The sequence below is a fragment of the Haliotis rufescens genome, unplaced genomic scaffold (assembly GCF_023055435.1).
Source record: "Haliotis rufescens isolate VD_foot unplaced genomic scaffold, xgHalRufe1.0.p SCAF_1, whole genome shotgun sequence".
Taxonomy (NCBI): domain Eukaryota; kingdom Metazoa; phylum Mollusca; class Gastropoda; order Lepetellida; family Haliotidae; genus Haliotis; species Haliotis rufescens.
The window spans coordinates 53,278,548-53,294,801 of NW_025963779.1; the positions used below are offsets into that span (position 1 = coordinate 53,278,548).

At 39.9% G+C, this 16,254-nt stretch overlaps 1 protein-coding gene across 4 annotated transcripts in view; it reads left to right on the forward strand.

Annotated features, from left to right (window-relative positions):
* Positions 1-16,254, forward strand: part of LOC124131324 — a 111,902-nt gene that overhangs the window by 63,315 nt on the left and 32,333 nt on the right. For all 4 annotated transcript variants that reach the window (XM_048397716.1, XM_048397710.1, XM_048397719.1 and 1 more), the window contains 7 exons: positions 3,920-4,062; positions 4,947-5,044; positions 5,305-5,452; positions 10,811-11,043; positions 13,470-13,517; positions 13,899-14,578; positions 15,746-15,888. In XM_048397716.1, the coding sequence (XP_048253673.1) occupies positions 3,920-4,062; positions 4,947-5,044; positions 5,305-5,452; positions 10,811-11,043; positions 13,470-13,517; positions 13,899-14,578; positions 15,746-15,888 (1,493 nt within the window). The remainder of the gene's footprint in view (positions 1-3,919; positions 4,063-4,946; positions 5,045-5,304; positions 5,453-10,810; positions 11,044-13,469; positions 13,518-13,898; positions 14,579-15,745; positions 15,889-16,254) is intronic.

Genomic DNA, 16,254 nt, shown 5'->3' on the forward strand with positions numbered 1-16,254 from the left:
TCACGCCGGTTCGAAATATGTCCTTGCATTGTGTGTTGGTTGGGTTCCACAACTTCTGTTTTGCTGTTTCATTAGCATTGATGTAATGGTTGTATGATTTGTTTGTTCTTTTCGCAAAGCTCTGTAAGTTTTAGGGGATGTGTGAGCGTATGTCTCAAAACTAAAGAAATAAATGTTTTCCCACATTGATTATGATCTCATTGCATCCATATTGGCATGATATTTTCATTCCAGACAACAAATTATACATAACATCCGACAGCAACACCACCTCAGTCCCTGTAGACAGCTACATAACATTCCTGCTGCTGGTCAATGATTCCTCCTCTTCAGTGTCAGTGGACATTGGTGGACAGGACTCCTGCATCCCCAGCCTTCAAACTCTTACACCATCAGTCAGAAGTAGCTACCCTCTTTCTACCTTTCTGCTGTCTTCATCCACAGAGGGACTGACATATGCCTTGTTTGGGACACATTTGGGAAGGGGTGGCAACTTCATCATCAATGCATCAACAACTAGCCCCACACCCAGCCAGTCCCTAACATCACTGGATGTAGTGTATGAGAAGATTGATGTGGGACAGTGTACTAATGACACCATTGTGAATGGAACATCCAGGAGTATTCAAGCTGCCCCAGTGTACTTTAGAAGCCGTGATTTGTACTTTAGTCTGTACAGTACAGTGTCCTGTGTGTTAACCTCCCAGAACTACCACTGGACAGTGGTGTCTTACAAAGAGGAGGATACCAGCATGTGTTATAGGGAGGAAGATTTTGAATCTGTCACCTTGACTGCTGGCAGTGGGAACAGTGAGGTTCTTCACATCTCTGCAGGGGCTTTACCTCAGGGTTATTACAGAGTAGGCGTGACCTTTGAAAAACATGACTCCCATTCCTCTGTGGGCAGCAGAACTCTGTATGTGAGTAGTTTTCTTGTCACAAAATGCATGTTGCTTTGTATATTCTGTATGGAGGACTGTTAAGATAGCCATGATTGTTTTTACATGGCTGCTAGTAATTCTTTCAAACTAGCTGGACTTGATGAACCTGTTAATGTGATTGAACATCAGAAGCATAGTACCAGACCATAATGTTCAAATGTTGCCAAACTTTTTCTCAACATTGGAAAGTAGCTTCTCATGTGAATGTCATTGAAAGTTGATGGCATCCTGTTTGTTTGCTTTGTAATGTAAGCTGAATGTTGATGGCTTCCTGTCTGTTAGCTTGCTAATGTAAGTTGAATGTTGATGGCTTCCTGTTTGCTTCGTAATGTAAGTTGAATGTTGATGGCTTCCTGTCTGTTAGCTTTGTAATGTAAGTTGAATGTTGATGGCTTCCTGTTAGCTTTGTAATGTAAGTTGAATGTTGATGGCTTCCTGTCTGTTAGCTTTGTAATGTAAGTTGAATGTTGATGGCTTCCTGTTAGCTTGATTATGTAAGTTGAATGTTGATGGCTTCCCGTTTGCTTCGTAATGTAAGTTGAATGTTGATGGCTTCCTGTCTGTTAGCTTTGTAATGTAAGTTGAATGTTGATGGCTTCCTGTTAGCTTTGTAATGTTAGTTGAATGTTGATGGCTTCCTGTTTGCTTGATTATGTAAGTTGAATGTTGATGGCTTCCTGTTTCCTTGATTATGTAAGTTGAATGTTGATGGCTTCCTGTTTCCTTGATTTTGTAAGTTGAATGTTGATGGCTTCCTGTTTGTTTTCTTCCTAATGTAAGTTGAATGTTGATGGCTTCCTATTTGCTTCGTAATGTTAGTTGAATGTTGATGGCTTCCTGTTTGCTTCGTAATGTAAGTTGAATGTTGATGGCTTCCTGTTTGCTTCGTAATGTTAGTTGAATGTTGATGGCTTCCTGTTTCCTTGATTATGTAAGTTAAATGTTGATGGCTTCATGTTTGCTTCACGATGTAAGTTAAATGTTGATGGCTTCATGTTTGCTTCACGATGTAAGTTGAATGTTGATGGCTTCCTGTTTGCTTCATTATGTAAGTTGAATGTTGATAACTTCCTGTCTGTTAGCTTTGTAATGTAAGTTGAATGTTGATGGCTTCCTGTTTGCTTTGTAATGTAAGTTGAATGTTGATGGCTTCCTGTTTCCTTGATTATGTAAGTTGACTGTTGATGGCTTCATGTTTGCTTCACGATGTAAGTTGAATGTTGATGGCTTCCTGTCTGTTAGCTTTGTAATGTAAGTTGAATGTTGATGGCTTCCTGTCTGTTTCCTCGTAATGTAAGATGAATGTTGATTGCTTCCTGTCTGTTTTCTTCCTAATGTAAGTTGAATGTTGATGGCTTCCTGTTTGCTTCACGATGTAAGTTGAATGTTGATGGCTTCCTGTCTGTCAGCTTTGTAATGTAAGTTGAATGTTGATGGCTTCCTGTCTGTTTGCTTCGTAATGTAAGTTGAATGTTGATGGCTTCCTGTCTGTCAGCTTCGTAATGTAAGTTGAATGTTGATGGCTTCCTGTCTGTTAGCTTCCTAATGTAAGTTGAATGTTGATGGCTTCCTGTTTGCTTCGTAATGTAAGTTGAATGTTGATGGCTTCCTGTCTGTTTGCTTCGTAATGTAAGTTGAATGTTGATGGCTTCCTGTCTGTCAGCTTTGTAATGTAAGTTGAATGTTGATGGCTTCCTGTCTGTTAGCTTCCTAATGTAAGTTGAATGTTGATGGCTTCCTGTTTGCTTCCTAATGTAAGTTGAATGTTAATGGCTTCCTGTCTGTTAGCTTCCTAATGTAAGATGAATGTTGATGGCTTCCTGTCTGTTAGCTTCCTAATGTAAGTTGAATGTTGATGGCTTCCTGTTGGCTTTGTAATGTAAGTTGAATGTTGATGGCTTCCTGTCTGTCAGCTTCCTAATGTAAGTTAAATGTTGATGGCTTCCTGTCTGTTAGCTTCCTAATGTAAGTTGAATGTTAATGGCTTCCTGTCTGTCAGCTTCGTAATGTAAGTTGAATGTTGATGGCTTCCTGTCTGTTAGCTTCGTAATGTAAGTTGAATGTTGATGGCTTCCTGTTTGCTTCCTAATGTAAGTTGAATGTTGATGGCTTCCTGTCTGTTTGCTTCCCAATGTAAGTTGAATGTTGATGGCTTCCTGTCTGTTTGCTTCCTAATGTAAGTTGAATGTTGATGGCTTCCTGTCTGTTTTCTTCCTAATGTAAGTTGAATGTTGATGGCTTCCTGTCTGTTTGCTTCCTAATGTAAGTTGAATGTTGATGGCTTCCTGTTTGTTTTCTTCCTAATGTAAGTTGAATGTTGATGGCTTCCTGTCTGTTTGCTTCCTAATGTAAGTTGAATGTTGATGGCTTCCTGTTTGTTTTCTTCCTAATGTAAGTTGAATGTTGATGGCTTCCTGTCTGTTTGCTTCCTAATGTAAGTTGAATGTTGATGGCTTCCTGTCTGTTTGCTTCCTAATGTAAGTTGAATGTTGATGGCTTCCTGTCTGTTTTCTTCCTAATGTAAGTTGAATGTTGATGGCTTCCTGTTTGCTTCCTAATGAAAGTTGAATGTTGATGGCTTCCTGTTTTCTTCATTATGTAAGTTGAATGTTGATGGCTTCCTGTCTGTTTGCTTCCTAATGTAAGTTGAATGTTGATGGCTTCCTGTTTTCTTCATTATGTAAGTTGAATGTTGATGGCTTCTGTCTGTTTGCTTATAATGTAAGTGGGGTGGTGGGGCAGCCGAATGGTTACCGTTGCAGTGTTTTCTCGATCGTCACACTGAAGACCCGGGTTTGATTCCCCACATGGGTACATGGTGTGCAGCTGATTTCTGGTGTCCCACTCACTCACTCGTAATGTAAGATGAATGTTAATGCTTCCTGTATGTTTGCCTCATAATGCAGGTTGAATGTTGATGGCTTAATTCTTCTGTTTGCATCACAATGTAGGTTGAATGTGCTCACTCTTAATTCCAGGGTTTCCTGCAGGTTGTAAATGAGCCCCTTGTTGTCGTAATGTCCCCCAGCGTCACACATCTGGCCCATGATAGAAATCTCCCTCTTGTCCTTAATGCCAGTGCCAGCTACAACCCCAACGTGGGCCTTCCCACTACAATCAGGTATTGTTCTTTGTACACAACTTTGTCAAACACAGTATGTGAAGATGCATCACTTTTGTTTGATTACTTAGTTCACCTGAATAAGAAAACACAAACTATATGTGAAAGATATAGAACGTAAGTTGAGGCTCCAGCATGCACAGTGTCATTAATCCCGTTTTAGAAAGATGGTCTTTCTGTCCTTCTTTTCACTTCTTTCTTTGGACACTCATTACCAGTGTGTGTAATGGTGTCAATACATATAAACAAGGCTACCTCACTGATTTACGAAAGACATACTACTAATGTACTAATGTATATGCACAATTATAGGCTACAAAATGTTAATTTGTGGTTACTACAATATTCAAAGGATGTGTGGCAATGGATATCATGCAGAAAACATGATAGAAATCTACATAAAGAATGTATTTCAAGTTTTGAGGACACCAGAGACACCTATTAGGTGTTTTCTATATTCAACTGTGGCATGATATCTTTTACGTCACATTGAGCGATATGACGTCATAATAGTGACGTGCGGTGTAGAACGAAACCTTTGTAAAGCTTGCTTAGAATTGTTTTGGGTGCCCACCTCATTATAGCTTACACAGTTGCCTTAATTGCTACATGCTTTCAGGACCTGTCATGTGTTTAAGTGAAGTATTACGGTGTAAACAAACTGCTTGAGCCTATAGAGCACCATATCATATTTAAAGGCTTTTTTTGGTTGTTCCATAAATTCTGATCGACCACGCTAAAAATAACATTTGAAACCTCACACTACGCAAATTCCATTTAGTGCAGGTAACCTAGCTCTACATTGAAAACAGTATGTTTATCTCCTAATTGTGTATGCCAAAGATATTTCAGTGATGGCTTGATCTGCGACTGCTTTACTTCAGGTATTCCTGGCATTGCCAAATGGACGGTCAGCCATGTGACTGTGTGCTTAAGATGTGGCCTGGTGTCGGAAATGACACTCAAATAATTCCTTTCACAGGTAGGATGTGCCAAACAATGTTTAGACTCTGGTGACAAGTGTGAATATTAAGTAGTTTTTTAGGATAAATTATCCTGTTTTCAAGGTCAGATCACTTATGAAGTTAGAAAAGTGTATCTTTTTTTCAAGATGTCGATTTAGAATGTAAAGAAATTGAATCAATATTAAATTGAAAAACATGCTATTATGCCCAAAATGTTTGAGGCGTGAAATAAATATTAAAACACATTAGTAATACACCATGTTTGCTTTCTGTTCAGAACCAGTACTGACAATTGAAGGCCGACATTTGACTGCAGGTCAGAACTACTCCTTCACTATGACCCTAGACTCGGACAATGTGACCGGCAGCAACCACACTGTCCTGGTGGCGGTCAGCGGTGTTGTCAGTCTGCATTTCAACATCAGGTTTGTATCCGAGGGGAAGTAGTTGCTCATTAGAATCCTTTCTATTGAAAAACATTGGATTCCAGAGAATTCTCTTTATTATACCCCCGTCCTAAAAGTGAGAGGGTATATATACTGAGAGGCACAAATAACGCATACTCAAATTTAAGTGTCAATAATTTTTTTCTGAAATGAAATATACAAATGACTAATTAAAGATTACACTGATGAATTTCATAACCAGTTACTGTGTGACAAAGAATTAATGTCTATGAAAATGACGTTAAAGGCGAGTGGTGTCAATAACAAGTGTGTCCTCCTTGTGCAGCAATGCACGCTTGAAGCCGGCGAGGCATTGAGAGACATAGTCGACGAATTGCAGCCTGAGGAATACGTCTCCAATAATGCAGAAGAGCTTGAGTCAGTTGTGGAACCGTCTGTGGAGGATTTTGTTGACGTCGGACACGGCGGCCAAGTTCATCCCACAAATGTTCTATGGGGTTCAAATCTGGGGACCTTGAAGGTCAGTCCAACACATTAACGTTTTTCTGTTGCAAGAAGGAATTTGTTATCCTGGCAGTGTGAGGCCTTGCATTGTCATGTTGAAAAACATGGCGACGTAAACCACGTTGAGTCAGTAATGGCAGCAGAACAGACTGTAGAACGTTGTCGATGTAACGTCTGGCATTAAAGGGGCACTGATCTAACGCAATTTCCCGGACTGGTTGTTGCCTTTGTTATTGTTTTTTCCCCCGTGAGTACCCGGATGATACGCAACGCAACTGAGCGTGACCAGAGACTGGGCTACCGTATGCAAGGACAGCTAAATAAACTTGGAGGCTGGAGGCAATATTTGTTTTACGCATTTTTGCATAAACACTGATTGGTTAACCGTGATCTATAAAGATTTCGACAAAGGGCGCATGTTAATTAATTTCTTCAGCCTAAACTAACAGACGAAAAGAACGGCGGAGCTCATCGGATGTCGTCATTTGGAAATACCCCAGATGGTCATAGTTAACACTAAAAAAATGCAGTGAAAGCATTTTCGGATTTCGGATTGCGTCGATAATACGATTACTACCCCCTTGTTGTCATCCACGTTTTCTCGTATAACCCTACACTTGTGTATTTGTCGTCATTCACTTGATGCTCAGTTAATGAATTTATTACAGGTACAATTAGTGGTAGCACCACTTAGATTACCTGACAAAGGTTCCCATTTGGCATTTATTGTGTCTGGGGTAATTATTCAATCTAAATCCAGGTTTGAAGTGAGGTGAAATGTGTGTTATGTAATATGCACGTTGCAGACCAGCAAGAGGTGAATGATCAGTTGACTTACTTTTTTTTGTGAAAATCAATGGATCGCTCCTAGTCATCAAAGGATTAACAGAAAATACATTGATTGATTAATCACTGTTATCTTGCACAGTGGATATGTCAAAAGTGAGTGTTTACATGTCTAGGTTTACTAAAACAAAGGGAATAAACTCATATCCTTGCGTGAAGTGCCGATGTAAAAACAACATACTTTGTTCAAAGGGTTAACTGATAATACGTTGATTGATTGATCATTGTTATCTATCACTCAATGGATTTTTTAGGAACCGTGGACGTTATGAAAATAGTTGTCACGTGGGCTTTCTCAGCTGACCCTTGAGACTTGCCACCTATGTGAAACACCTGAAACAATCCAAGTGATCAGTTGAGAAACGAACACGGGTTATAATATCCCGAAACGATATATACCTTTTAAAATATGTGATTGTTACAGAGACACGTGACATCAAATAAGTTTCTTTGTACAGCTGCAGACGAGTGGGATATTGTTCCTTTGTGTGGATATTCATGGATACATTCCTTGAACAAGGAAGCTGCCAAAAATTTATACACATAAATTTGGTAGGTTGTCATTATGGTATTTGCATTTTGTTTTCACTCTTTTAACCGATTCGTCCTTGTTTCTCTACGTCTTGGTTGGGAAATTCTTCAATGCGCAATAGACGTTGTTTTCACAGGCCTGTCCCTTGTAAGCGTGTATATATTACCGTCAATTTGTAAAATGTAATTCTCTCAGGCAATTTATAAAATGTGTAAATATTTCAGTCATTTTGACTAAAAAATCTGTCCAGATTGATTAAGACGATCAAAAGGGCCTACAAACATCACAACAGATTATTATGTAGGATTAGAAGCCAAACAACATAGAAATGTAATTTTCAATGTAACATTTTCAGTCTCTTGGTGATGACATTAAACATCAAAATGTTTGGAATACGTTATCATAATAATACAGATGGAAATGATTTTCATCCACTTTGTTAAATAACTGAATATTTAGGCGTTTAATAAATTTGAAAATGTTACACATTTTGACAGTAAAAAATATACACACTATCAAAAAGCAATGCTCAAGTGAAATATTTACTTTGTGTTGCAAGTCAATATAACGTAAACGGAAATCGCAAAATTACCAAGCAAGTGACTTATCAAAACTTTGTCACCATTACCGATGCTACCCACAAAGATACCTACATTTCCTTATTATCTCGAAAACTGTATTTCATTTTGTTGATCAATGTGACCATACGCCCTTATTACTACCCATACAAGTGACTAATGCGCTTACGAATGGCGCAGCAGAGGTCGCGAACTAGTCTAGATTTCTGCTATACATCCGGGTACTCACGGGGAAAAAACAATAACAAAGGCAACGACCAGTCCCGGGGAATTGCGTTAGATCAGTGCCCCTTTAAGGTTCCCCTGAATAACAACAAGATCCGAGCGGAAATTTGCGTTGATTGCTCCCCAAACCATAACACCTCCACCTCCAAACCGATCACGTTCAATAACACATGGTTGTGTAAATCGTTCATGTTGGCGCCGGTATACATGTAAACGTCCATCAGGGTAGCTGACTGTGAAACGTGATTCATCAGAAAAAACAACTTGTCTCCAATCTCTACCACCGAGATTACCTCCACCAGCTGCCCATCGCTGCAGTGCTAGCCTGTTAGCCTGAGTCAAGATTTGTCCACGGTAGGGTCGTCGACACCTCAAATTCCTGGCAGCAAGATGACGACGCACTGTACGGTCACTGATGTGTCTTCCACGGAGACAATGGTTGCATTTGCCGTTGACCTGGCAGACGTGAAGCGATTTCTGAGGTGGCTGTTAACGATTTGACGATCTTGTCTCTGTGACGTCACAGGCGGTGCACCTGGTTGAGGACGGTCCCTTACACTGCCTGTGGTTCTCAACCGCTCATGTAATCTCGATATTGTCGTTTGATGGCAATGGAAATGAGCAGCAACTTGTTCTTGGGTACGACCAGCATTCAACATCCCCATTGCTTCATTATGCTGATCTTGCGTTAACCACTGCATTGTGTAGGCAACTGATGGCAAAATGTCATGGTGTGCATTTATAGGGCCTACCTTTGATGCACGTGCATCATGCCTTTCACAAAATGTGCATCGATAGCAGCATTCCCAGTGGTGTGTTGCGTTTTGGTGATTGGCTTCGTTTTCAGAAAGAGTTTTTGTTTGCAACCCATATGACATGTTTACAGTAATAACCAACAATGGACAGTGTCAACAAGGTAAAATGTAAACGGACCTCATATGTTCTTAAAAAATTATATCTTAAAATTGAGTATGCGTTTCTAATGCCTCTCAGTATAGTTATGTCAAGGAATTCAGTCTGTCCATTCTTCCAAGGACATTTTTTTGTGCGACCTATAACTTGAAAACATCTAAAAAGATTCTTTTTACAAAATTGGTGAACACTTTCTATACCAATAGTGCAAAGTTTGTTTTCAATATTTCAATTTTCTGAGAAAATACAGCTATTTTCATTTTTTTTTTACTTAAACATATGTGCAATCTATGACTTGGAAACTATTGCATGGATTCTTTTCTAATTTAGGTAACAGAAGAGCAGCAGCGCAAAGTTTGATTTTGATATATGTGTATTTTCTTATGTCCGCAGTCTTTGTATATATGTTTCAACTGTGTCCCTAGTCTTTGTATCTATGTTTCAGCTGTGTCTGTAGCCTTGTATCTATGTTTAAACTGTGTCTGTAGCCTTGTATCTATGTTTAAACTGTGTCTGTAGCCTTGTATCTATGTTTCAACTGTGTCTGTAGCCTTGTACCTATGTTTCAACTTATTTAGTAGCCTTGTATCTATCTTTCAACTGTGTCTGTAGCCTTGTACCTATGTTTCAACTGTGTCTGTGGCCTTGTATCTATATTTCAACTGTGTCTGTAGCCTTGTAGCTATGTTTCAACTGTGTCCCTAGTCTTTGTATCTATGTTTCAGCTGTGTCTGTAGCCTTGAATTTATGTTTCAACTGTGTCTGTAGCCTTGTATATATGTTTCAACTATGTCAGTAGCCTTGTATCTATGTTTCAACTGTGTCTGTAGCCTTGTAGCTATGTTTCAACTGTGTCTGTAGCCTTGTAGCTATGTTTCAACTGTGTCTGTGGCCTTGTATCTATATTTCAACTGTGTCAGTAGCCTTGTATCTATGTTTCAACTGTGTCATTAGCATTGTATCTGTTTCAACCGTGTCTGTAGCCTTGTATCTATGTTTCAACTGTGTCAGTAGCCTTGTACCTATAGTTCAACTGTGTCAGTAGCCTTGTATCTATATTTCAACTGTGTCTGTAGCCTTGTATCTATGTTTCAACTGTGTCTGTAGCCTTGTACCTATGTTTCAACTGTGTCTGTATCCTTGTATCTATATTTAAACTGTGTCAGTGGCCTTGTATCTATGTTTCAACTGTGTCTGGATCCTTGTACCTATGTTTCAACTTATTTAGTAGCCTTGTATCTATGTTTCAACTGTGTCTGTAGCCTTGTACCTATGTTTAAACTGTGTCAGTGGCCTTGTATCTATGTTTCAACTGTGTCTGTATCCTTGTATCTATATTTCAACTGTGTCTGTATCCTTGTATGTATGTTTCAACTGTGTCTGTAGCCTTGTATCTATGTTTCAACTGTGTCTGTATCCTTGTATCTATATTTCAACTGTGTCTGTAGCCTTGTATCTATGTTTCAACTGTGTCAGTAGCCTTGTACCTGTGTTTCAACTGTGTCTGTAGCCTTGTATGTATGTTTCAGCTGTGTCTGTAGCCTTGTATGTATGTTTCAACTGTGTCTGTAGCCTTTTATATATGTTGCAACTGTGTCTGTAGCCTTGTACCTATGTTTCAACTGTGTCTGTAGCCTTGTATCTATATTTCAGTTGTGTCTGTATCCTTGTATCTAAGTTTCAACTGTGTCTGTAGCCTTGTATCTATGTTTCAGCTGTGTCTGTAGCCTTGTATCTATGTTTCAACTGTGTCTGTAGCCTATGTTACCTATGTTTCAGCTGTGAAAGTGGGTGTGGTGGGATATTTGAGCCTTCAGAAACTCTTTCCTTCAAAGTGAGCTGCCTTGACTGTTTTGGAACAGTCACTTACTCGTGGAGGGTTGAGCGGAACGGCATGGAGGGCCTCCCAGTCACCTCGTGGGCTCCAAATGCTGTGGTAGGCAGTGACGGATCTCTCACTGTGCCTCCCGGCACCTTAATGCCATGGGAGTCATACAACTTCATTGTCCGAGGTAAGAAATCATACTGTGAGTTAATCGTCGACGGGTCTTCAGGGGTACATGATGGGATGTACCTGTGTTTGAGCCTGTGTACCCAGTGCCAGCAGGGTACTTCACATCAGGCACCGGTTAACAACAAATATGTCACTGGCATAAACTTTGCCCATTTACTAGTATCAGTATCTAACATGTCTTCATCATTATGGCCAGTGAACTGTTTCACAGACATCTTAACAGAGTTATCATCCTTGCATTACAATCAGGTGAGGTGAGGTTAAAAGGGGTTTGACATTGCCTCCAAGATCATTGTACTTAGATAGCGACGTGCATGCATGTGTTTGTGTGTGGCTGCTTGTACTAGTCCGCAATGATGCTGATTTTATTGTGCTTGCCCACTGTGAAACAATGCCGCAGTTTAACATGAATACCCCGTTCAGACACAGTATACTGGCTCCAAGCCAACCAGTCCTTCTTTTAGCCCCTTAATGCCAAGCGCCAGGCAGGGTAACAACAAGTACCATCTTCTAACATCTTTTCGTATGATGAGGCCAGGGATCAAACCTGGACCTTCCGCTCTCCGGGCGGATGTTCTACCACCAGACCACTGAGTTGGTCGCATTACAATCAGATGTGCTCAGGTATGTTTGCTAAACTGGATTTGGTAGCTGTTCAGTTTTGGGATAATATAATCATATCATTGTAGTGGCATTGGTAAGAGTTCGGCATCCCTGCGGGGTATTTGAAATTGATACTGTATCTGTCAACAGGGAAAGAATAACCAATACAAAATGAGCACCTGAAGATAACATTCCTTTATACAATACAAACCTCATTAACTTTACCTTCATAAAAATATGCATGCAAAATAAGACAACTTTACCTTCCTTATCTAGATAACCCTAATATTAAGAGTTAAAGATTGAAAGGGTCCTTAAATATCGTATAAATGCCATAGGAAAAGACCTCCAGGACCCCTGTGGTTTCTAACACTGACTGATATTGTTATTCCGCTTGCCTCAAACCACAGAGTTTGGTGGAATCATGACAATATTTTGCTCCAAATCAAGCCATTCAGTTAACTGTATTACAAGTGTGCCAAAATACAGCACCAGTACATAGACTGGATAAATCAACTTTGACACGCTGGTTTTAGTGAGCAATGTTTTTACATAGTAGCAGTGTGATTTGTCGTCATACTGTACAGAGTAACATTCGATACTGTCAGTCATGCTAATAGTTATTATTAGAGGTTTTTTAAAATTTACTTATTTTAGACCAAATTATCCTAGATATTCCTAATTGTCTCAATTTGGAGTTCGTCATGGTTACCTGGAGCTCAGCATCTTCCCGAAGCAAGGGCGTTAACTGACTATAAAAGTCCAGTTTCCACCCTAGCCGAACAAAGCTGGTGTTCCGGAGTTACATTTTGGCTGGACTAACGAGTCAATGCATAGTCCAATCAAAAACGAAAAACGTAACGAACTATACATTCGGTTCGTAAACAACATGGATTTCAAAGTACAGATGTAGGTTGACTGCAGGATGTGCAAAATGTGTACCGTCAGCTCGGACTCTACGGACACTTTCCAAATGTTTTCATGTTTTTAATCAAGTTGCTCACGTGATTTGATGCATTTCAGGGGGTAAGACACGTTTTATTAAAATATTGATTTTGATTATTGCTCAGATCGTCTTGACTGGGCATCACCATTGTGTTTGAAGCAAATCCAAGTGATATGTTAGGTGGAATTTGATTGGGCAGTAGGAGGGACATAGAAGGGGCATAACTCGCAATAGCCACTGGTCGCCCTACAATCAAGCAAAGAAACATATAGTCAGTTAACACCCTGCCTCAGGAAGATGGGAGCTCAGAGGATTTTCTTTAGTATGTATTTTATATATTCAAGCTAGTTATTTGATATGGATATATTTCCATGGCACCAGACTCCACACAAGATCTATAAAAATCACAGTACATAATATTACCCTGGGTCATCATTCTTAAGAGTTATGCTTTCAAATTACACCCATGAAGATCCGGGTTATAATAGGTGTTCAGCAACCAATGCTTATCGTAAAAGGCGACTATGCTTGTCGTAAGAGGCAACCATTGGGAGCGGGTGATCGGGCTCGCTCACTTGGTTGATGCATGTCATCATATCCCAATTGTGTGGATCAATGCTCATGATGTAAATCACTGGATTGTCTGGTCCAAACTCGGCTATTTACAGGCCACCTTCTAAAGGTGGAATATTGCTTAGTGCGGTGTTAAACAATAAACAAACTTTCAAATTACATTCTCAGTTCCCTAAAAAGTTTACAACCGAAGATGTATCTCAGTTATTAGTTTGTATGGGATGGCACACGAAGTCGAAACTGTGAGAAAACCTTTTCATGTCATCATGGTTATCTTTCTATGCTTTTGTTTTTCTTGAAAGGCACAATCAACCCTTCAGGCGAGGCATCCTATACTATTGGCTTTCAAGGTGAGTGTGAACTATTTTACTGCATGATATAGATTTCAGTGCTCACCTGGTCATAGAAACTTGGGAGTTCATATGATCAGAATTTGTACAATGTCTATCTGTTTGTCTGTAAGACTAACTTGTTTAAATGATGATGATGATGATGATGATGATTAGAATTTGTATAATGTCTATCTTTCTGTAAGACTAACATGTTTTAATGTAGAAAGTCTATCTGTTTGTCTGTAAGACTAACATGTTTAAATGATGATGATGATCAGAATTTGTACAATGTCTATCTGTTTGTCTGTAAGACTAACATGTTTAAATGATGATGATGATGATGATGATGGTGATGATAAATGTAAAACTGAGGAGTACACAGAAGTTCTCTGATTTCAGACTATCACGTGTTCCTCTTACCCCAAAACATCAGTGTATCCACAGGGAGCCTTCTCCTGTTCCTTGTACTGAGCAGTTCATCTAATGAAGTGGTAATACAGCTAGCAATAGATACCACATACCTGTGTACATCCAGCATGTCAGTAGTAACACCAGCAGGAAGAGCCACCTATCCTCTATCGTTCTTCAACCTGACAGATCAGACTGACAGTCAGACCTACCAAGTCATCAGTCAGCAGTTTACAGTACCAGGCGTGTATATCATCTCGGCGTACACCAACGTCGGTGATGAAACGTTCTCTTCGACATTAACAGTCACTGTACAAAATGCACACAGTTGTTCAATGAGCGTTGAAATCCTCGGTGTTGGGGATAGCTTACTGACAGCTACAGAGTACACTTTGGGCCATGACATCCATTTTACATCCACATACTCGTCTGTGTGCGAGGAGATGACCATTTTGTCATACAACTGGACAGTATCCCAAGACTTGATCAGTGATCCACATAGATGCAGATTTGAAGATGATTTTCAAGAGGTGACCCTGCCAGTGACCTCTGCGGTAGTGTTAAGTGAGTCGTTTCATATCGGCAAAAAGATACTGCCCCTTGGCTACAACAGGCTGTGTTTGGTGATCGTCTTCAGGACAGGATCTGTTGAATACCAGAGTCAAGCATGTGTGAGTATAATCTTGTTTTGTTCATTAATAAGCTGCTTATTGAAAACAACAGATAGAGTTAATCTATTGCCACCTGTCAATCAAACAACATGAATGATAGGGCTGGGACAGGTAACAAGGGTACTCGGGTCGGGTGTTTCCTGAGTAGGACCCGGATACCAACGGGACAACACAGACCTGTGGTTAGTCACGTGATATATTGTTTAATGGCAAAACGTATCTAGAACTTCCACGGTTACACTATAAGTGACTTATGTTCACATTTCTTTCCGACTATGCACACATTCCTTCTGACTTTTATATGTTTCAATAAAGATAAAACTTCAGTCAAACTTCAGTGTATGCATGACCAGATTGTTTTATATAAGTATCTAAATATCTAAATAAGTTTCTACGGTCAAACTATTCCTAATCAAACATTTGTACCTATCTCTTGAAACCAACAGCGGGTACCCGGGGTAGGGTAATAGTGGGGTGGGTACCCGGGTAGTAAATCTGGACTCGTCCCAGCCATAATGAATGACCAATCAGGAGTCAACAGTGATACAGAATATGCAAGTTCGTCAGACAGCTTCAAACCTCACTTTTATCAAAGTGAAAGTGTTAGAACACAGGCTCTATGGGTGGTCACTTCTTCAGTCAGGTGGAGTACATTTGTATGCTGATAAAGTACTGTAAAGTATACAGTTTATGGAGGCATTAAACACTCGTGTTTCATGAAACTACATTTCTGCATGACATGCCTTTAAAAACATAAAATGCTTGACGACATGAACCATACAGTTTATGTGAAATTGTGCTATCTATTTCGACTTTGAATGGTGGAGTTCTGCATTGTATAGTCTGTGGAACTCGAGTATTTGCCTGTGCCCCAAGATACATAGAGAACTTGTGCCAGTGCTATGACCTTGCCCTTTGTTCTCGCGACGGTACACATCTAGACATATTGATACACATAATGATGGGCAAATACATTTGGTATGGTCCCTAATGGTGTGAAAGACATGAATAAATCCTTACATATGCCATATATTTGGATGACTATTTCTCACTGATTGTTGCTGGCAGTATTATATAATCCTGCTCTGGCAACAGATTAACTATGACATGAGAAAGTCTAATCGTGTATAGATTGAAATGTTCATAAACCCTCCCTTGTTGTTTCAGGGTTATTTGAAAATGCTCACAGAACCATTAGTGACATCACTGTCTCCTTCTGCATCTTTCCTGACACTGCCCAGAAATCGCCCCCTGGTGCTGAATGCCAGCACAAGCTATAACCCCAACTCAGATGACCAGTCAAACATCAGGTACAAACTGGCTATAGCCCCAACTCAGATGACCAGTCAAACATCAGGTACAAAGTGGCTATAACCCCAACTCAGATGACCAGTCAAACATCAGGTACAAACTGGCTATAACCCCAACTCAGATGACCAGTCAAACATCAGGTACAAACTGGCTATAACCAGAACTCAGATGACCAGTCAAACATCAGGTACAAACTGGCCATAACCCCAACTCAGATGACCAGTCAAACATCAGGTACAAACTGGCTATAACCCCAACTCAGATGACCAGTCAAACATCAGGTACAAAGTGGCTATAGCCCCAACTCTGATGACCAGTCAAACATCAGGTACAAAGTGGCTATAGCCCCAACTCTGATGACCAGT